Source organism: Passer montanus, unplaced genomic scaffold, assembly GCF_014805655.1.
Source record: "Passer montanus isolate IOZ18808 unplaced genomic scaffold, ASM1480565v1 scaffold7, whole genome shotgun sequence".
Taxonomy (NCBI): Eukaryota; Metazoa; Chordata; class Aves; order Passeriformes; family Passeridae; genus Passer; species Passer montanus.
Window position 1 is genome coordinate 13092513 of NW_024372147.1, and position 21904 is coordinate 13114416.

Genomic DNA, 21904 nt, shown 5'->3' on the forward strand with positions numbered 1-21904 from the left:
TGGACCAGCATACAGAAACTCTGGAGTGCCAAGGAATCCTGTGACACTTCCTCTTCCTAGCTAACTGTGTCAGCTTGTGTGCTTAAGATAAATTGCTCAGCAAGGCATTTTCTTCTGTGCCAGGCTGAGAATTTCTTCGAGTTTTATTTCCCCTTTCCAGTAAACTGGGCTCTTTTTCAGTACATTTCTCTGTATACTGCTTCTAAAAGCAAATAGTAAGTTCCTAGAAAATCAAGCTACAAATTTGCCAGGATGAAAAAGACATTGATTTGATTTCCTTCCCATTTGTAACAAATTTTCCTTCCCATTTGTCTTTGTACAAAAAATTAAATCATTGGTAACACATATATACTCTGCTACTCCCTGGTAATGGCCCTTTTAATCCTCATCATTTTAAGAGCTCATCTGTACCTAGCTGGTCTTCTGGACTTTCATTTATAGTAAAACTTGAGAATGGTATTTAATGCAGCTCATAAATTAATAGCTTATGCTGAGAGCAATTCTCTGCAAGAAGACTTAATATGACAACTTCTCCTTTGACTTAAACTTATTTTATGCTCTTGTCTTCAAAGTATTGCTCCACTTTCAATAATAATTTTGGAAAATCTTAAATAACAGAGGATGTCCTTCTGCTGATTATCAGTCCTTGATCCTTTGTTTCAACAGATGCATGCTGCCCTCAGAAGAGTCTTTCTATAAGACCCAGACGCACTGGCAGGAACTCCTCCTTCAAGGAGCACCTGGGGATGTTGCTGCAGGCCAAATGGAGGCCTCCCAGACTTTTTCTGCTATTTCAGTTGCCCTACCTTTTGCAATATGAGGAGTGGGGATTCTGCATATCTTGCTTTTGTTCTTGGATTTTCCCATGCAATTGCTTCTGAGTGTTATGAATTTGGGCCAGATTCCTTCCTGTGAACTATGGCTAACATTAAAGATCTTATTTTACCGCATCAAGAGTCTTCTCAAAAACAACTGAAAGAGAAAGTGCAGGCAAAGGGGAAGCTGCCACATATCTAAGCACACCAGAGGTAATGGAATATTCTCTTATGAGGATTGAGCTCCTCACAGCAGACCCCTGGCTCAGCCCTGTCTCTTGAGGCAGAGTATGAAGCTTCACTTCTTCCCTACAGGACAACAGGCTCTGGAGATAACCCATTTACACAAGTTGTGTTTATTTCAATTCTTTACTGATTCATTAATATGACTGTTAGGCTCCTAATGACCAGGCTGGCTGTGTAACTTCCTTCTACTCTGAGGGTTAAAGGCAGTTTCATTTTCTCAGTTGCCCCTACAGTACTATGTAAAAAAAACCTGCCACTTAGTGTTAAATTAAGTAACTGCTACTGAAGTGTCAGATGAGAAGAACAAAATGAATGTCAGGTCTAATTATTAAAGCTATACGTCACAGCCACTTGCAGAGGCTTACTCTGGAGTGGATCCTTTTAACTGCTGAATACTGAAAGAAAGCATTGGGGTAACTCTTAGAGAAAGTAATGTCTGTCATGCTCATACAGGGAGCACTAAGCAGCCTTCTCATAGAGATTCTTGATGGTCAACTAGGGACCCTTAGAAAATATCATGTCATTAGGCCCATCCACAGCTTGCCTGTGACATTCAAATTACAAAGACAGCTAACAAAACCTTAGTCCTCAGCAGGCAGGGCGTATTTGCATCTGAAACCTAAGATGGTGAAAAATGGCTTTTTTGAGTAGTTTTTCTCTCAGATGGATGCACTACATCAAATACTAAATTGTAGTTCTCATGACACCATTTGAATTATGCTCTCTGTAAGCAAGCAGTTTTACAACTTTTCTTTCTCTGCATTCACTTACATAAATTAAACTAGCAGTGGAGGCTGCCAGAAAGACAAAGGGCTATGAAGAAATAGCTCTTTATATGCTACCATCTAGCCCCTTCTGTCCAAGCAGCTCTTCAAACTCTGTTTCTGAGACAGATATAGGTATGCTACAATTACAAAATCACCAAGTTTCAACTGGCACTGGGAACACGATAATATGCGTGGATCACAACCAAAAACTAATACATAAATTCTACAGACACCGTCCACCCTTTGCCCCTATATATGATTTTCACTTATTCCTCCACCAAAAAGAAGTTGGGAGAGAGGGACAGTGAGTTGAATGCTGTCTAATTAAAGAGTAACCAGTGTTTCTTCTAGTAAAACCAGAATGATCAAGTTGCTCCTGTATGAATACAGTACATGTAACTTCAATTTTGTACTGAGGCTTCATTAAGGATAATTATTTGTAGAAAGTTAATGGGATGAATTTTTTTTTTTTTTACCACTTAAAGGCACCAGCCAAAAAGTTAGAAACTCACAGTGTTTGTTACTTAAGACAGAAGCCACAGCACACTATGGAATTATAATCTAACTTTCAAGAAAGTCTTCATTTAAATGCACATATGACTGCTCATATATTTAAGGGTCCAAAAAAGGAATAAGCTGACTAAACCAAACCACACTTCTCAGTTGCACATATCCACAAAAGGGACATTAGAACATGCAGCACTGTTTCTAGATGGTTGTGGCATTGACTGTATTCAATGATCAGCCTTTCAAAAATACCTTCACTGGAAAGAAACAAGCATTCTGAATGTTAAGTTAATCTTTTTACATTGCTATCCAGCTATCAGCTTCAAGTATATGCACTGACAGTATGATAAAACATTTCCATATATTTTGAAGTTTGATTCTGGGAAAGGATCGCCAGGAAGGAGGGAAAAAAATACCTTAAAACTGTCTAGTTTTTCTACAGAGGACATCACCCAAGCAAAAACCCATGTCTATGAAATGTGTTTTTCATAGTCATTTGTTGTGATTGAATGCTTAGTGTTTCCTATCTTCAAGCAATTTATTACATAGCAAAGAGTATGTTAGTGAAGTTAGCCTTCATTTACCTGTTTAGATTTTTGGGGGGGGGGGGGAAGTGTCCTGTATGACATGAAGCATTTTCCACTGCTTGACAGCAGTGTGGAAGTGTCCCAACCAGGATTGTGCAAGGAGAATTAAGACAATCATTCTTTCCACAGGCAAACTTTATTTTAGATGTTTAACAGCCTGGATATTGAGCAGCCTAACTGATTGCACAGCCTGTCTGTCCCTCCTCTGCTCTGAAGAATTTTTCATTGATATGGGCAAATTTCAAAGCTCTTTCAGAAGAGGAAAAACAAAAACCAGCAAGCAAGGAAAGTATTAAGTTGGCTTCAGCAGAGCAGACAGACCTCTCCAAACACCTTCTTCCAGTAGGTGACAATACCAACCACTGTTATGAGGCAGCTCAAAGAAGGAACATGAGCACATTTCTTCACAGACATGCTGTGCTACACCTACAGAAAGTACTGGCAGACCTCCACTTATATCCAGATTGTGAAGCAAAGAGAGCTTCTGTAGCTGTATGCTTTTTTCCTCTGAGGACTCTCACACAATTTCTTCTAGCCCAAGTCTTTGTTTTTGTACTTCTCTTGTCTAGCAAGATCCAGCACTTACATAAAAATAGATAAATGGATGTTTGCTGTTTCAGGAAAGATCTGATTGGAAAAAGGTATGTCCATTAAAAGTGTAGGCAAATACAAGTAGGGTTGGAAAAGGCATAGTGTAGCTAGCTGTAGAGGAACAAGGTGCAGAAGGGGAAGAAAATCGCATGCACAGCATCAATTCCCTTTATGTTAATTTCCCTCTGAGCAATAATGTAAAATATTTACAGTGCTATAAAAACAAAGGCAGATCAAATAGGAGGCAGATAATATACTTCCTCTGCCCCTGCATTAAAAGAAATTTGCATGTTTACAAGGGAAAGAAAAAGCCATATTCAAATTTAGCTTTGCACTCACACTGGCCAGCAGACACCGAATAGAAATAGGCAGTATTTAGAACCAGAGGGCTTATTTATTTTTCCGGGAAGCAAAAAACTATACCATTACCTTGATACTACCTCAATAACCAACTACACTCATATTTTTGTATCTGTAAGCAGAAAATTCTTCAAGAGGAATATAAAGTCAACTTAACAATGAAATCTGACCAAAGAGGTTATTAATGTCCCATTGCTCTGGGATATTACAAGACTGCAGCAGAGGAGCTGACACTGGGATGATGACTGAGAATTCCTTCAGTGGACATCAGCACAGCCACGGGGTGCTGCTGTAGGAGTGCTCAGTATGGCTATACCACCTTCACTAGATGCCAAAGGAATCATATGACGAGGAGTAAAACAGAGTCAAACATTTGCAGATGGCAGGGGAAAAAATTGTTAGGAAAGAGAGGAAGGTATTTGTCAATGCAAGCTGGATCTGTTTTTACAGATGGAATCTCTGACCGCTCTCCAAGCCTGCTGTGGAAGTAAACAATGATTTCATAACACAAAAATGAAGAGGTGCAGGAAAGAACAAACCTAGTGAGACTAAAAACCAAACAACATTTGCAAATAAGTACAAGCCATCTTGTATCATCTCCTGCTACTGCCTTATATTCTCACTCCTCCCTCCTGCTATATGAAGCCATATAAGTTTTATCTGGTCAAGTGTTAAGTCCCCTCTAGAGTATAGGAATAAATTTTGTTTGTCAAGGCACTATTCTTTGTTCAGCACATTGGAGTAAAGTCAAAAAAACAAATTCCTAGAGTCCAGAGTGTCTGTAAACCTCATGTTCCCAAAATAGACTTGAGTTGCTACTTCAAATAAATATTAACCTCAGGAAGAAATGTCTTTATTGGTCTTACTGGTCTCTCCTTATACCATTTGGTGTGATACTGGTAAGAGCAATGAACTTCTTCAAAAAAGTAGAGCTGTTCTGTACAAAGGCTGGGAAGGCAGAGCATTTTGCCTGTAATTAGCTGCCATGTGAATTTATAATTAACCAACTGACTAAGAATTATGTTTTGTCACATTTGAACACAAATACTTCAGAGTATCCAGAGTTAGGAGTTAACTGAAAAAGCTGAATTCTACCCCATAACTAATGAACCTCACATATTACACAGCTATGAAAGGCACTTTATCCAAAAATGTACTGGTAAAATAGATACAGTATTGCCAGCCAGAAAGTTTAGAGACCTCCTTACGTCCTAATCTTTGCAAGACAATTTAGTCCACGTGAGTTCCAGATATCTTAAATGCCTGCAGTCAAGAGTTGCCAGAGATAGCTGGTTAGAAGCTTCAACTCCCTGAAGAGCTGTAAACTTGCTAGAAACAACTTATTTTAAAATCTGCACAAGTTGGCAGCTGTCCGTATCTGTTAATAAAGGAGTCCAAAATACAAGAAGACCGTTAAGAGAACAGACCTCAGCTCTAACCGCAATGAGAACAGGCATTAGAAGCAAGCCTAGGAACTGATCTAAGTTCTGACTTGATGAAATTTTGTTACTATTTTAGAGACAGAATTGATTGAGAATGATTTAACATGTCATCACTAAAGCATAACCAAGAGATTATTGCTTCTTCCAAATGATGTCTTAGCCTTGAAATTGCATCCCTCCCACCATAAGCAACTTTTTTCTTACCTTGAAGTGGGAAGGATTAGCAACAGTCAAGTAGCACTTCATACTACAGAAGTTATGGGGAGTAACTGCCTGACACTGCAAGGACCTCAGACTCACCTGGCAGACCACGCTCTGACCTGTCTCCATCTTGCATGTCTGCCAGTGCTGCTTCTCAAAATATTGCAGCAGTAGCTGTGTCATTTTAGCCTCTGTCAGTCCTAACTTGGGAGATCAGCTGGGCTTCTCTGATAGGAAACCCACTCTGTCCATTACTCTGTATTAGTCTCAAGAAGAAACATGTCACCTGGCAAGTGTCTTAGCTGCCTAGAATGCTACTGAAATAATTGAAGAAATACTTCATTATCTGGCTGGCAGTGGTAGTGCAGCCTACTAAAGCTTTCAACTTAGGAGATACATAATTTTACTTCAGTGCTAACATAATAATCAAGAACAATACTTTAACTGCTTGACTTATTTTATTTTTATCCCCTTGGCTGCATTTGAGTTTTACAGTGGTATCTTAAAGATCATTCATTCTTGTAGACCTCTAAGAGGTAACAGACAACATTGAAGCAATCATACATATAAAATTACTTATGTTTACAAATTTTTGGCAATCATAATAACCCGTTTTTTCCTATTGCCATTGCCCCAATCATTGAAAAAGAGAGTGTACAATAATTTACATCTGAAGTATTTCAAAGTGCTTGATAGTGATTTTCCAATAATTATTTACAAGTGGCCTATAGACATATATACAGGTGTTACAAGTTGTGGCTGGAATATGGCTTTCTATGGAAAGTGCTTTATATTTGGTCAGTGATGTTACTGACTAACCAACCCAAGGGTTACTGATAAAACTGTAACCACTAACAGCTGAATTGTTGTGGACAGGTATTTACAGAGTTGTTAAGTTGTAGAAAATAACTATTTACACAAGTGTTCCATAAATACAGAAAGTATCTTCTTTCTTCCAAGAATGGAGGAAGTCCTTCAGCCACAAACCTGGTTACTATCCCCAAAGAGTGTAAGACACAAGTAAACTGAAAGTGATTGCTGATCCAGTGCTCATGCCATATCATCATCTGTGCTGACAACAGATATCTGTAAAAAAGTAAGTACAAGTTACCTACAGTTGCACTAATAAAAGACAAAGCAACACACATCATTGCTAATTCTGCAGGCTAGTGACTACATTCAGCACAGATTATTCCATTCCAGGTACAGACACTAGTTACCTACCATAACTTTAACCTTAATTATAGGGTAAATTTGTCAGTTGATTCAGCCCGGTAATGCCTGCAGCAGACACATCTCCTAAATTCAATTCTGGTATCATTTGGCAGTCTTTCTACTCCAATTATTAACCTGGAGTCTCAGACATAATAGGTTTACTTACTGCAGGGTAGGTGTGTCCTACTGAACCGCTGTGTCTTCCAATATCAATTGTGAGGTCCTCTTCTGTGGTTTTTAGGTAAACCGGATTATCAAAATTCATGCTTTTCATGTTCTTGTGCTGCCAGTTACGCCACATAAAGTAGCCAGCTGCTGCAGCCATCATCAGCAATACTGCAGGGAGATAAAGAGATTGCAAACACGGAGCAGAGTCCGGTCAAGCTCCTCCTACATGTGGCTTGTGCCACCACATGGGGGTCCAAAAGGCTAATAAATTATCTACTCACCAGCAGGTAGAATGATCCAAGCTGCTGATGTTCTTCCAGCTGCAGATACTTCAGAGGTTGTGCCACTAGTGTTGAATCCTGCATGAGAATTTGACGCAGTGAGCTTGCATACTGACAGGCTGGCAGATTGTCATATACAAGCATATCCCAAACCCAGAAGCTCCTATTTGATTAGCTTCTCAGTAGCACAATGCTAGAACAACCTAGCATGCTTCATCCTGTATTAGTTGGAAACTTGCTTTACTGCTTGCCTTCTCTGAGCACTCCTGGGATTTCATGGAACCTACAGATTCCACACTGTCCTACGTGAACTAAATCTGTTTAACACATGCTCCAGCTGCTACACTACACAAGTGATCTGGCCTGTGTTCTCTACTTGCATGCAAAGGAAAAAAATTCCAAGTAGGCTAGTTGGTCAGTTTGCATTTAATTTCTCTAATGTTTAGCAGTGTGAGTTATTGGGACCAGTACCTCCAGGAACTAGTCCAACAGTTGGAGATTTTTCTGTTGTGCTGGTATCTTTAGCCTCAGTGTAAGCCACAGTTGTTCCAGTACCTGAAACTAATTATAGATCAAGAACTAATTATAGATCAGTTAATCCTGAAGTTCTGCAATGGCTTTGCTATGACAGCCATGGTAGTGAAGGTTCAGCAGATGGCAAAAATGGTCATGCAGGTTGTTAGCTTCACTGGGAACACTGACATTAACTATTTCACTAGCACGCCCTCAGCAGAGAGTTCTTGATGAAAAGTAGTTCCAATAACAACACCAGACAGTTAATCAGGAGTGAATTACAGGCATTTAAAGTCACAACAGTCATAAACCATCCCACCCCTCACATAAGGTTTTCTGAATAAGATTTTAGTTTTACAAGTTTACTGGTTAGGTGCAGCCTTTGATACCCATAGCAACCTTTTAGTGCAGCCAAGGAAGGCCAGCATCCTTGCATTTAACACTCTGTGGCAGTCAGAATCAATACACAATGCAGTCAGTGGCACCTTGGAATTTCTAATTCCACTCCACAGGACAAAGCAAACCTGCTGCATAGTCAGTGGTGACAACAGTAGTACAGCAGCATGATCATCTGACCAAAAGAGAGGTACAAACTTCCTTGGACAGCAACATTAGCCAACCACATTTTGATCTGTGTATTTATATGTACAGCCATGTTAGTTTATACTCTGGTTTTATAAGAGGCTGAGTATGTTTTGTCCTTGTGTTTGCTGTCTGCAGAAAGCCATGGAAGTACAAGATCTTGTTGCAAATGATGATGATGATGCAGAAGCAAAGCATGGACTGTGAACAGCACCTGCAGACTCTAAGGGCCATATTAATGCCCTCCCCTCCAGGATTAATTACAGATTTATTTTAATCAGATTAATTTTAGCAAATCAGTCAGCCTATAGCACTGTATTTCCTTCTCACTAACAGGTTCAATATACTCCTACTTCTTCCCCATTCATCCTGGGAATGATCTCACTTGTTACAGTACCTGTACATCTCAGACCATCCTCCTGCAAGAAGTACCCAGCAGGACATGCACAGGTGTACTTTGGAGAATGTTCATTTATCTGAGGAGCAGGCAGGCACAGGTAGCTACAGCCTCCATTTGTCATGTGCTCTTCACACCAGTTCCTACCTGTTGGTACAACAATTAAGGAGTGAACAAGAGTGAGCCGTCATGCTCCAAGTGTGCAGCAGAAGTATTTGCTCAGTAATTGTTTTAGTAGAATTACTAAATTCTAGTCTCAGCTGGTTATAGATTTATATCTTCTCTGCCCAAGAAAGAGCAATTGCAACTAGACCTCCCAACACCCATGGAGCTGCCTATGTTAGAAGCTCCAATCAGGAGTAGGAATGGACATCTGTACAGTGAAGGGAAACCATTTGCCATCATCCAGGCAGGGCAGGCTTCTTACAAGTATGCACTGATTTAACTATAAACTACATTGAAATTACCTGAAGGCTGAACAAGTTCATGATACACAATGATGTCCTGTGCATCATTGAGGTTGTTCACAAGGGTAACCAAATCAGTTCCAGTAAATTTGTTGGCACCATAGACTGCCTCATTCTCTCCATCAATCCAGTACACACGGTCCTAGAAGACAATGTCATTGCATCCCATTCATTACCTCCATGATGCTATCAGCGCCATACCAGCAAGAAGAGGATCTTTGACAAATGACTATAGGAAGTCACTCTTACCTCAAAAATGGTTAGAGCAAGAGGATGAGGAAGGAACATATGTGACTTCAGCACAATTCTACGATCCTGGCCATTCAAGTCCACACTTGACAGCATGTGTAGTTTGGAATCAAGCCAGTACAGGCGGCTTTTTACAAGATCTAGGAGAGGGAAAACACCAATACATTTAGTGTCCACGTGGAGGAAACCTCCAAAGCTTGCTGCAAGAATTGAAACACGCACAGGTTTGAGAATGGTGGCAGTGTTGCCCTAGTTTCTTACCATTCCAGATACAGAGGGCTGCTGCAGTGATGCCTATGCGGCCTGTGCCTCAACTATAATATAGAGCAGTTCAGGAAAAGTTACTATTTCAGCATCTGAGAAGTGCTGATGCCTGTTGCAATGTCTTCAGGCATACAGAAGCTTCCCTTTCTCAGAAGCTGAAAATAATTCTCTGAAGAATGACCTTGGCTTTTGTAGCAAAAAAATTGCTAAAGCTCCAGAATACCTCTGGCAGAGACAAGTTCAACATACCTAGAGCAATTCCATTAGGCCATTGGATTTCTGTTGTCACAAGCTGCTGTCTGTCAAATCCATTCATTCCTGCTTTTTCAATTTTTGCTGGCTCACCCCAGTCTGACCAGTACATAAAGCTGTGAAGCAGAATTTATGTTGTATGATGCACTATAGTACTGTGTAGTATCACTCTTTATTATGACCAATAACTAACAAAGGCTACCTAAGTCAGTTATCAGAACATGTAGTTGGTAGATCCACTCTTTTAAAAGAACCTGGACAAATACTCACCCAGAGATAGGATCTACAGCAATAGAAGCTGGCTCTCTCAGCTCAGAGAGAAACAAAACCTTTCTTTTTGTGCCATCTAGGCTAGCCACTGAAATGGTCTTTGCAGTTGAGTCTGTCCAGTAGATGTTCTTATAAACCCAGTCAACAGCAATTCCTGCAGGACTGTGTATGTTGTCCAGGATTCTGATGTGTGTTCCAACTTTATCACGGGTATCAATAGAGGCACTGGAAGACAAGAATTACTTGCTTTCAACCACTTCCACTGCAGATGCTATCCCTTGACATACCTCAGCAAATACTGCCCTAGATTTCAGGCAGAAGATGCATGTGGGACTTTCCACAGAGTGCCTTTTACACAAATGTAGCAGCAGCTACTAGAAAGTGCAACAGGCATACACATTGGTAGCTGCGGAAGCTTGCATCAACTGTACTTTGTCTTTAGGACACAAGGAATCGAGTTTTCACTACCAGAGACTAAAGAAATAGCTTGGGTAAAACCATGGGATGGTTTAGGGAAGTTCAGAAGCTAAGCCCATTTACCTGAAGATTGCTTTTTGGCTGAAGTCTGCCCAGTAAAGCTTTTGCTCAGCAATATCAGCATCTAGGGCTATAGAGTTTCTTAGCTGCTCTACAAGCTGAATGTATTCTTTTCTCTCAAGGCCAATCTTCCTTATGTCCCGGCGGTTGGTGAAAATTAGACTTGGCTCTTTCCCTGTGAAAAGAGTTTGTTATCTGTACTTCTACCTATTCAGTCAAATACTATTCTTTTGCAAAAAGTTTTAAGAGTCATCATATTTAGTGTCTGCCATTCCACACTTGCTAGCAGATGCTGACAGAGGTCTTGGCTGTACCATACCTCATCCTTTTCTCCCTCCACAACTTGATGGAGTACTCCTGTCCAGGGAGTAGACACAAGCAGTTTATGTCAGGCAGTTTTAAGTACTGTATCATGGCATCATTTGAGGTGTTAGTAGTGATGAGTAACACCATAATAGCCAGTGTAAAAACCACAGTAGTATAAACAGTGCATCATTTGCTGACTCATTTTAAAGTGGGGATATAAAAGTCATGTCAACACTCACCAACTGCCTTGCACACCCCAGTAGCAAGATCCATCTGATAGCCACGGCTACATTCACATTTGTAGCCCCCTTTCAGGTTGATACAGATCTGACTACATATACCAGGATTCTGACATTCATCAATATCTGTAAAAACAAAAATTTAATTTATGCTCACCTCCAATATCGCCAGTACAGTCCATGTTAAACTACTAGATATTTACCTCCACAGGTCCTCCTGTCCAGAAGCTCAAACCCAGCTGGACAGTCACATTCATAGCCAATAATGAGATCTCTGCAGATATGAGAGCATCCACCATTGTTCACCAGACATTCATTGATGTCTAGAAGAGAGAATTGGCCACTTCTGAGAAGGCATGCTTGTTTAGTTTTATAGTCCTAGCCATGGAACACTTTTCCAGGTACATATCCACTTTCTAACAATGCCTGTCACATCTGATAAACTGTTCTGGCACTCAAAGTCATATGCAAGAGAACCCTCTCAAATTCACATTCATTCAGCTACCAGTACTTTCTCTGTGTTACAAGCAGGCAGCAATATAGATTGAGGTTCCTAAAGTTTCAGTGTTTCTAATGCATTCAAGTTCTTTCCTGACTACAGATAAATCATCCTACCAGCCAGTTTGGCTAGGATAAAACTAGCCTATTCCCTAGGTTGGTCCCGGTTGTAAGTTTGCCACCAAGAAGTGCCAGTGGGCATTCCAGCTGACATCTGACAACTCAGAGGCTATATCCAAGTATATCGAGCAAGCAGCATTATACAAAGAGTTTGTTCACTTACTACACTCCTTGAGGGGCTCATCACTCCAATCCTTGCAGTCTCTCTGCTGGTTACACACTTTATTGATATCTATACATTCTCCACTTCTGCACTTGAATTTTCCAGGTCCAGAGCACTGAATAACTGCATAATGAAGATTGTGAGGGTGACTACCAGCTTCAACAGATATTCTGCAAAGACTTTATTCTTGCTCAGTTCCACACTTACCATTGTTACAATTTGCTTCATCTGTACCATCCAGACAATCTCTCACACCATTGCACTGTCTACTCCCATGGATGCAGTTCCCATCTTCACATCTGAACTGGTCTGGTCTACAGGTCCGAGAAGCTGAGGACACAGCCATTACAGACTTTTACTCCTGAGGTTTACTGAAGCAAAGGAAATAAAAGAGGAGTCAAGCAGTACCTCCTGGAGAAGGACCAAGTGAACTTACGGCAGTTGATTTCATCACTTCCATCCTTGCAGTCAGGATCTCCATCACAGCGCCATTTTTTGTGGATACATTCACCTGAGCCACACTGCACCTCACTGGCAGTGCACTTCACAGAAGGTGCAGGCTGGCGGCCACATTGCTCTAGAGACTCATCTGAGTGGTCAGAGCAGTCAGCATCATCATCACACACCCAGCTGAGGGGAATGCAAGTCGAGCTCTTGCACTGGAACTCATGAACTCCACAGGTAGGAGGCGCACACTCCAGCTCATCACTACCATCACTGCAGTCATCTTGACCATTGCAGACAAAGCTCTTGGAAATACATTGCCCACTGCTGCATGTGAAGTCTGCTGGACTACAAGTCACATTGCCTGGGGTGATGGGAGTAAGAGAGATTAGCACATTGTCACAAGAAGGCTGACTTTTGCGTAAAGGTATTTTGTTCTGCAGCTGCTAGCTGACACAAGATCAACATCCTGTATAAGGCAATAGGGAAGCCTAAATGACCACCTACAGGACACTTGGGGTCCACAGACCATCCTCATTGCCTTTGGACATCGTAAGTGATAGGCATCAGATTTGAACTACTGAGTGAAAATAACCTTCTGAAGTAGCTAGGCTGTCCTGCACTTCAGATTGCAAGTCTTTCAGAAAACAGGGTCTAGCCCTGTGAACCAAAGACAGAAGGTAAAAGAAATACCAACTCAAGAGTACAGATTAAGATTGAGTTAGTCTGATGGTCAGCATGTACTGTAGCTCGAAATGAAAGTGTTTTGTGCTGGTCTCCAGGACAGCAGTGGCCCATTTGCCTGGACCAGTAGTGATAACAGATCAAGATCTTGCCCAAATTGATCCCGTGGTTAAGCACACCCACGCAATTTATGTCAGTACAAATTATGCTGGGTTAGTAGCAATGTAGTTAATAGTTCAGTATGCCTAGGCTCATAGTTTTATCAGCTTCATTAGAAACAGTGTCTGTAGATTTACTTGTAGATTAAGGCATTCGTTTGCTATGTAAGCAAGTAAGATGGCAACTCCACAGACATATAGCAAAATTCTGCAGATCTGGGTCTCATTAGGCCATCCAGGTAAGGTGGTTCTGATGGAAGCCAGTCCTCTGGCTTTGGTTACAGCAAGTATGTCTCAGGACACCTCAGAAAACTCATATGCATGCAAATTCTTTCGAATAAGCCAGGAATGATGCACTCTAATGCTGCAATGGCAGCTTCACTTGTGTAGCAGCCTGAAGTTTCCCCCCGCCCCAGACACCCAAACATCAGAAATCCAGCTTCACAGATATTTCAGGATTGGACTATAAAGTAGATTAGATATGCTCTTTGCTAAAAGTTGCTACTACACTTTTAGGAGATAATTTGTTAATGTAAGCAGCAATTTCAGAAACTGTCCAGAAAACAAGTTCTGACAGTTGGCTTGCCAGGTGACTAAGCCTACCTATAGCTGCTGCCAAAATTAGCAGAGAAAAAAAGACACACATTAGAAAGCTCACATTATTATAGCTCTTAATTTAGCAGAATAGAGGACTGTTCGAAAAAGTTTACTTTAACTAGCTGCAACAAGATTAATGTAGCAGAGATATTGATACTATCAAAAATTTATCTTCCCAGATGTACTGCCCAGCTAGCTCCTTTCCAGACAATTTCAAATGGAGTTATGCAACCACCATTATTTCTCTCCTTACCACAATTCTGTTCATCTTCTTCACTGTCACAGTCTTTTTCACCATCACATTTCCAGGACACTGGGATACACTGAGTTGACTGAGGACCACAGCTGATTTCATTTACCCGGCACGTTCTTGTGTCTATTGAAAAAAAGTTTAAGTTCAGTCTAGGAGCCATTGATCTTGGGTATCAGCATTTGTGCTGAAAATTGAGACTGAAAGGCTTCAGATCTGAACAGAGTTGCGGTATTTAGATGCAAACATCTGTATAATTTGATGGAAAAGGCTACACTATTCTGTAGTGTTCAATTAAAAAAGATGTTTCTAGTTCCTAAGAGATTAATACTTTAAGGGTACCTTTGTAGTAGCATTGTGATTGCATGCCAATTACACTGTAGCAGCTCAAGCCACAAGTAGTAGTAGGGAGGAATAATGCCAAAGTGCATTAGGACTCAGGCTAAAATATTCCCCACTGTGGATCCTACTGATACAGGAAAATTACAACTTCAGATCAAGCAATATAGATCCAGAAAGTATGATACTTCAGACCAGACCTGCTAATCCTGAGATCTCAAGTCAAGCCTCTGCACTATTGCTTCCCACATCCAACACACAGTCAGATACTCAGTTCCTACATTAGCTCCGTAGTATTGGGGCTGCACTTGCAAAGTAGCTGCCTTGGAGAACAGCAATCACTTGCTGGACAAGTCACAGTGACAGTCAGGCCTATCATGTTCTACTTGCTGCTTCTGACTGTGAGGAAAACCTGGTACTTACTATCTCTTACCCACTCAGTTCTGCATCTCTTTAAGCAGTGAGAAGTCTCCTCCAGACCCTGACAAGGCCAAGCACTTAGGAAGGTGCTCCCCAAGACAAGTTCATCCCTGCTTTAGGAGGAGAGCCAGACTGCAAGCAGGCAGGAAGTCAAAATGCTCCTCCCCACAGGTTTGGCTACACCGCCATGCCAGGCTCACTTACGGCACAGTTCGGAGCTTTCATCAGAGCCATCCTCACAGTCCGGATCCCCATCACACTGCCATCTGTTAGGCACACATTGACCACTGAGGCACACAAAGTCAGATTCGGCACATGTCTTCTTCACTGCAAGGGAGAAAAAGACACTTGTTTAGGTACCAGAGCTTAGCTTATTTATTGCTAACATGGATCCGTTTTGTTGCCCTAGAAAGTTATTTAATACCCTTGATTTGTGGATGCCTGGTGTTGTCCCCCAACAACCTAGTAAACAGGGCTGTTCACCACTTCCAACAGAGTTATTCTGTCTACAGAGAAACATTTATATTAATCTAATCAGGAACTGAAGGACCACCTATTGCTAAGGAGACTAAGAAGGTTAGTTTATATTAGCTGCTGCTTTGAACACACCTGAGTTAAAATAAGGTCTGTTGATATTAATATTTAGGTTTTGAACTCTGAGTTTATAGTTGAGGCATTTGATTCGTCATTACAGAAGCACGGTACTATGTAACTCTAGGGTAATAGTTTAGGTCTGCCTGAGGAGACTGGCAGTTCAACCACACCAGTGATGGATATAGAGTATGCTTTGCTTGGTCTCCAAGTAAATCTAGTCATCTATCTTGGCTTCTATGTCTGCTTACAGCAAGGGTTGGCAGCCAAAGCTACACTTAATATTTATAGGAGACACAGCAGAATCACTTTCACATATAAAACAGGGCTTTTAGCCATGGAATAGCCAACAGCAGAGTGCTAATAGCAAACATTTTCTATTATGTATTCAAGAAACAACTGAGAACAGGCTTATATTCTGTTCCTGTCAGTCATCACTCTCACAAGTGAAGAATTTTGGTCACAAGCTTTGTCTCAGTTGCCAATTTCAGGAGAGTTAGATAACACTCAGGAAAATTCAATTGCCTCAGATGGGCACAAAGAATCAATAGTGGTTATTCTAAGAAATTTGTCTTTGTGTTCCAACTGCCAGAAGTGCTGGGCGGGATAAGTATCTCTCCAGCTATCTACTGTTAAGTCCCCACTTCCAAATAGCTAGTAGTACTACAGAGGTATTACTTTGATTACTTACCACAAGCACGCTCATCACTGCCATCTGAACAGTCTTCATCACCATCACATTTCCAGATTTCAGGAATACAGCGTCCATTACCACATGCAAACTGGGATTCTTCACATTTTGCTCTTGCACCTTCCATGACAAAAAAGAACCTTCGTCTCGATACCGTTCAGCAATACCTTCTCACTTTCCCCACTGATCAAGAAGTTACCCAGCCTAATCATGAGCATAATATCAACACAAAACCAGATCTGAGCTACAAATTTTTGCAATCACCTTATTCAATCACGAAAGTAGAGCCAAAAGCTTTCCTTCACAGTACAAGAGCAGAGTTTAAGCACCATAACCATCCACCTGCTAAACAGCAGCAAGCAGTCTCAGTGTTATTCTCACTCAGTTTTCCTCTTCAAGGCAGGGTCAAACCTGCAAAAATGTGTGCCAACAACTACTTTTGCTGTCTTGCACCTAGCAGCACGTTCTCAAAACTCTTCAAATTTTAAGCAAACTAGGTATAAATTTTATTAATGTCAAGCTGCATTAGCATTTCAATGCTAATCCTCAAGACATCTGTAAAGGTAGCTTGGATAACTGCTTTGTAGCTAAGCAAGTTTTCATGCTTTGTTACTCCTCAAAAAGTGGCATCCAGAGACATCCCTTGGTATACACCAAAAGAAGTGTGATGCTAAAAGAGGAAAGTAATCAATCACTTCCTTCTGAAATGAAGTCCATTGTCTCACAATTGGTAAGTTTTGGTTTGCTAGTATGTTTGAGTAAGATACTGCTTTCTGCAAGATCCTTAGAATGTATTTTCCAGTGTATCTTCAACTCTACAACTGTATGACCCCATTCCTCAAGGGAACATGCTTTGTCTTGGAAGCCCTGTTAAAACTGTCACTAAAAGCAGCAACCTGCATCTTCAGCAGCTAAGCCAGAGCTGTTCCACTTAATGCACGCAGGAAAGTGTGCAAGATTGTGCATCACTATTGGCTGCACATGCCTAGAGCATGATGCAAGACTCCTGATCCTTCTTGGTTTATTGCATCATTTAGTGAGAGTGCTTTGTCCTGGCATTCCAGAGCTCAAAGGGCATCAAATTTTAGTAGAATATTATTCACTACTTTTATAGCCTCTCTGTATGATGTGCAAAATGCAAGACAGTTTCCAAGCAGAAGGAAGGTACTCAGACATTTTACATTATATTGGTGGCTAGCCATCACGCATCAGGTACTCACAAATGCTGGACAGTACAAGCAAGAACAGCATGAGCAATTCTATCTGCTGAATGTCTCATGTAAATCCATAAGCAAGGATGTGTAAAAGCACCTTACTAAATTCTGTCAATATTTTAGTAGCCTTACTGGAGGAGTAAAGCAGTAATCCAGTTGTTAGAACAAAGTTATCAAATTTTTTCATGGGAACTGTGTTCAAAAAGTAACAAAAATCAGAACATCAGCTCTTGTGTATACTGTTTCCATTCCCCTGTTTCCTTTTCTGTTTGGGAATTGCACCAGCATGTGCTTTCTAAGAGCGTGTTTTTGTAAAGCTACTACTACGACTTGGTCATGAGCTGTCAATCAATTAGCTTGCCTTGTGCAGACAGCACACCCCAGCCACCTAAGAGTGGGAGTAGATGCCACAATTAGAAGCTTGTTCTAAGCCTGACACCTTGTTGTATACCTTGTTGTCCAGCAGGCTCCAAAAGAAGGTTAGAGTTGTGAGCCCTTGTCACATATTTCAGGTTTTACTATACTACTGCATAAAATATGCAACAACTGACTCCTGCTAGTTTCAGGACTTCCTCGTCCAAGCATTCAGAGTGAGAACAGTCAACCTTTCCCAAAATAGCACACGGAGATATTAGACTAAGCCTGCCACTAAGGAGATCCCAAAATAACTCCATGGCCCTTAGTTACTCTGTTTCAAGCTAGAATAACCAGAAAAGGCTTGCCAAGGCTGCCTAGTATATTGTGACTTACAAATGTAACACCATTTTGATCAAATGCTACAGGGAAGCTACGCACAAGGCTGACAGAAGCCACAGCTGAGGTTGGAGAAACAGCTGTAACTTTACCATTACAATCCTAACAACAAGCCATTCCAAGAACACATCATTCCTTCTGCAGCTGATACCAAGTGAAATGTCAGAGCAACTACTTTTAGCCCACAAACAAGTTAAAAAAAATCAACAAGACCTAACACCTACACAGGTGCACAAAGGTAGAGGTCAGCATCTGCTACCACTCCTGAAGATGTCTGTCAGACTCTAACAGCCACTTAGAATGAGCTCCAGGTAAGATGGTTAGTTACAGCCGGTAACTCTGATCCCATCTTACACCAAGCACCATTCTACAATGCCAGGTAACCAATTTAGTTAGACACTACCAGTCTCATCCACTGCTATTTGAAACAATGGAGTCATACCTCAGCTGCAGCTTCAGTCACTAGACACTTAATGATTTTTGGATAAGCATCAATTAGCCACTAACTCAAAGCTTCTCTTTATGTGCTCTTCTTGCAGTAGTGAAGTGCAGTGAAGCACCTTCACACATTTTCTCTTCCTCGGAGTACAGTTTAGGCTGAAAAATGCTGTGAACCAGTAACATCAGAGCTTGTGATTGCTAACACATTATTTTACTGCTCCCCAGGTAACTACTTACTAGAAGTTGGCTCATAAGCAGCAATGGGTGTAGGGTGAAGGAACACAGTTACACTGACTACCCAAGTTAAACACCTTTCTCCATATCCCTGCTATCACTGTTAGTCTCAGCCCCTTAAGCAAGTTGCCAGATTACTTGTCTGGGCAGCTTCAAACATGTGACACTTGTGTACTGTCATCTGACACCAAGTCCCAGAAAAGCTTCCAACCGTGATTTGGAAACCTTGCGAGAGCTCATATAGGAGCTAGCTTAGACTTTTCCCAGACCCTGGCAATTGCAACTACTAGTAGAAGACAGTTGATGGGTCTACTAACTCAAGTTGAAAGAAAAATCAGAGTAACTTGGTTAGCTACCCTACTAATTACCATCCACTGTGTAACTCTCATGATGACTTCTGAGCACAATGAAGTAGCAGGTTCAGTGCCAGCCAGCTTGGTCTTTCATTCTACAACTGTTAACCATGTCTGTTGTGGACCAGGCATGGGAACTACCTACATGACTGGGAGACCAGAAGTGACTACGCAGATATTTCTCCTCTCTCCCTCTTTGTACGAGGACTGGATACAACAACATGCTGGCAGGGCTCTACCCAACATACCTGGTGTCTGAACTACTGCACACTGTTACAGGAAACACCACCAAGATCAGACACTTAGGCCTACTCTAGGACAGCAGTCAGGAGATTTAAGAACAATAAAACAATGTAGACTTCAACTGCCCACCTCCTGCCTGGGAGAGCAGGCTGAAGCTCAGCTCCTCACGGAAGAAAGGAGTCAGCCAAATTATTACTACCTTCACTTAAGAGTAAAATATTTTTAAATGACCATCCAACTGGCTCATTGTGCAGGACCCCTGCCAATACGGGCAACATCTTCAACGCCGGGAGGTAGCCCGGGAGCTGGCCACGAGCAGCGCTACTGGCGAGCGCCCAGCCCCGGAACAGGGACCCAGCGCCGGCAGCACCCAGCCTTGCCACCAGGTGGAGACCCCTCACGGTGGTTACCCCGGACCCTGAACTAGAGCCATGCCAACACGGCTGGATAACACAAAGCCTAAGTTGCAACGCAGTTTGACAGCACCTTTAACGCCGCGAGCTTCCTAAGCGCTCTTCTTTCGCCCTCCACAACAGAGTCCCGATCCTCCCCGACCCTCTCGCGTTAGCCCCAGCCCCTCAGACCCTCCTCCTTGGTACCCATCAGGAAGCCGGGCCCCTCCCGCAGCAGGCGGGTAGCTCCCGGGGCTCGGTCCCCCGTCACCGCTCCCGCCGCCCGGGGCCCCGGGGGGAAGGCGGCGCCTCGCCCGGCACGGGGGGCGGCGGGGCCGACGCGGCGGCAGCGCCCCCCTGTTCACCGGGGCCCGCCCCGCTCCCCGCGGGGCAGCGGGCAGGCAGCCCGAAAGAGCGGGAGAAAATAATGAGGGCAAGGCAAAAGTAAAGGGCGGTGGGAGACGGAATCGCCGCGGGGGGCGGCGGCGGGAGCCGCCCCGGCGGTGCGGGCCCCAGCCCTCTCCCCCGGCCCCGCACTCACCGTCGGCGGCGGCGCGCAGGCAGCCAAGGGCGAGCAGCAGCAGCAGCGCCCAGCAGCGCGGCACCCCCCGCCGCTCCGCGCCCCGCCTGTCGGCCGAGGCGCTCGGGTCTCCGGGCTGCCGGTCCAGCCGCATCGCCGCGCCGGGGACAGGGTGCGCGGGCAGGCAGGCGCTGCGGGCGGGGAGCCGAGGAGCAGAGGCGGCAGCCGGAGACATGCACGGGGGGAGGCCGTCCCCGCGGCGCTCTTATAGCAGCCGCCCGGCCGCCCTGCGCGCCCGCTGGTGACTCACGGCGCCGCGCCGGGCCCCGGTTGGCAGCGGCGGCTTTGTTCCCCCCGCGTCTCCCCAGCGCCGCTGCCCCGGCCGCGGGGAGGGCGGATGCGGCTCCCCGGCCCGGGCGTGCCGAAACCCGCGCTGCGCCCTGGCTGCCTGCGAAGAAGCTTTTCTTCCACGCGGTGCCCACAGCCCCATCCGCACATGCTCGCGTGTTTTTGTGGTTTTCCTCCCTCTGTAGCGGAACTTGATTTAAAACGAAGCAGGCGCGGCTGTAGAGGAAGAAAAGCCCTACTTCTGCTTAATCCGATCGAAGGATCGTAGTTAATCAGTAATTTCACAAAACGATATGTCAAACCCGTGTAATTACAAGCTTAACCTTTTATTTAAAGAGGAGAATTGGTAGTTTTATGCCACGTTTGTAGCGTTTTATACATCCAATTACGTCTCGGTGAAATATACATCGAAAAGAAGGTCTGATAAAATACAAAGTTGCGTTTGTACACGGCGCCCTTAGAATTTGAAATTGTGCTTTCTAAAATACTCTGATTTAAAAAAAAAAGTGTCTTTGTAGACCTGCTAGTTCATGGTGGTATGCTGTGCTTTTAATACTGTTGTGCAGATACAAACCTCAGCAAGCAGCTCCGTCCAAAAATAATGAAAAAGCTGGTTGCTGTTTCTTCCCTTGGAAATGAAGTCTTGATTTATTAGCCTAATATTTAAGTCTTTTCTAGTAACAAGAATGATTCCTCCAGTGAAGCAAGTATCTTTGATTTTTCATGTTTCCTCAATGTCATAACGTATTTCTTTGTATGTTATTTGCAGAGTGAAGCTATTTGTGATTCACATCTGGTTGTATCATGACTGCACTAAAGACAAACCATACTACTGCATGAATAACTTTGGAGTGGATTATCTCTTGCAGTTCATGTAATGAATGACTGCACACGCCATCCAAATGGGCAAACTGTTGGTGTCTCAGAGACTTGTTTAAAAAGTCAAGATTAGATTTTGTGTAACTGAAATACATCTGGGGATTATATTTCTCATATGTGTGTAAATATGAAGAGAGCAGCTCCTAGTGTTTGCCTTCCTACAGCTCTTCCACTTCATGGCCTCAGGGGCAAAGACTGCTTTCCCAGCCTGCCTGGTATGTGGCATTAGACGCTGCAGCCTCCTTCTTGCAAACATATGCTGCTTCAAGCAAGAAAAATCTTTTGTGTACACGGGGGTTGACCGGGGTCCTCAAGG

At 42.9% G+C, this 21904-nt stretch overlaps 1 protein-coding gene across 2 annotated transcripts; it reads right to left on the bottom strand.

Moving 5' to 3' along the window:
• Nucleotides 1–3042: 3042 nt before the first annotated feature.
• Nucleotides 3043–20690, bottom strand: VLDLR (very low density lipoprotein receptor). Of its 2 annotated transcripts, XM_039729711.1 has the most exons (19): nt 20383–20689; nt 16212–16331; nt 15134–15256; nt 14174–14296; nt 12474–12845; nt 12245–12367; nt 12038–12160; nt 11460–11579; nt 11257–11382; nt 10715–10886; nt 10175–10399; nt 9902–10020; nt 9389–9528; nt 9140–9281; nt 8673–8819; nt 7652–7741; nt 7181–7258; nt 6898–7067; nt 3043–6602 (listed from the first exon to the last, which is right to left on the bottom strand). In XM_039729711.1, exons 1-19 carry the CDS (start codon nt 20594–20596, stop codon nt 6567–6569), a joined length of 2763 nt encoding a protein of 920 aa, XP_039585645.1. In that variant the 5' UTR covers nt 20597–20689; the 3' UTR covers nt 3043–6566. The 2 variants fall into 2 exon arrangements, with proteins under 2 accessions (XP_039585645.1, XP_039585647.1); XM_039729713.1 differs by lacking the exon at nt 7652–7741 and having other exon boundaries at nt 20383–20690.
• Nucleotides 20691–21904: the final 1214 nt, after the last annotated feature.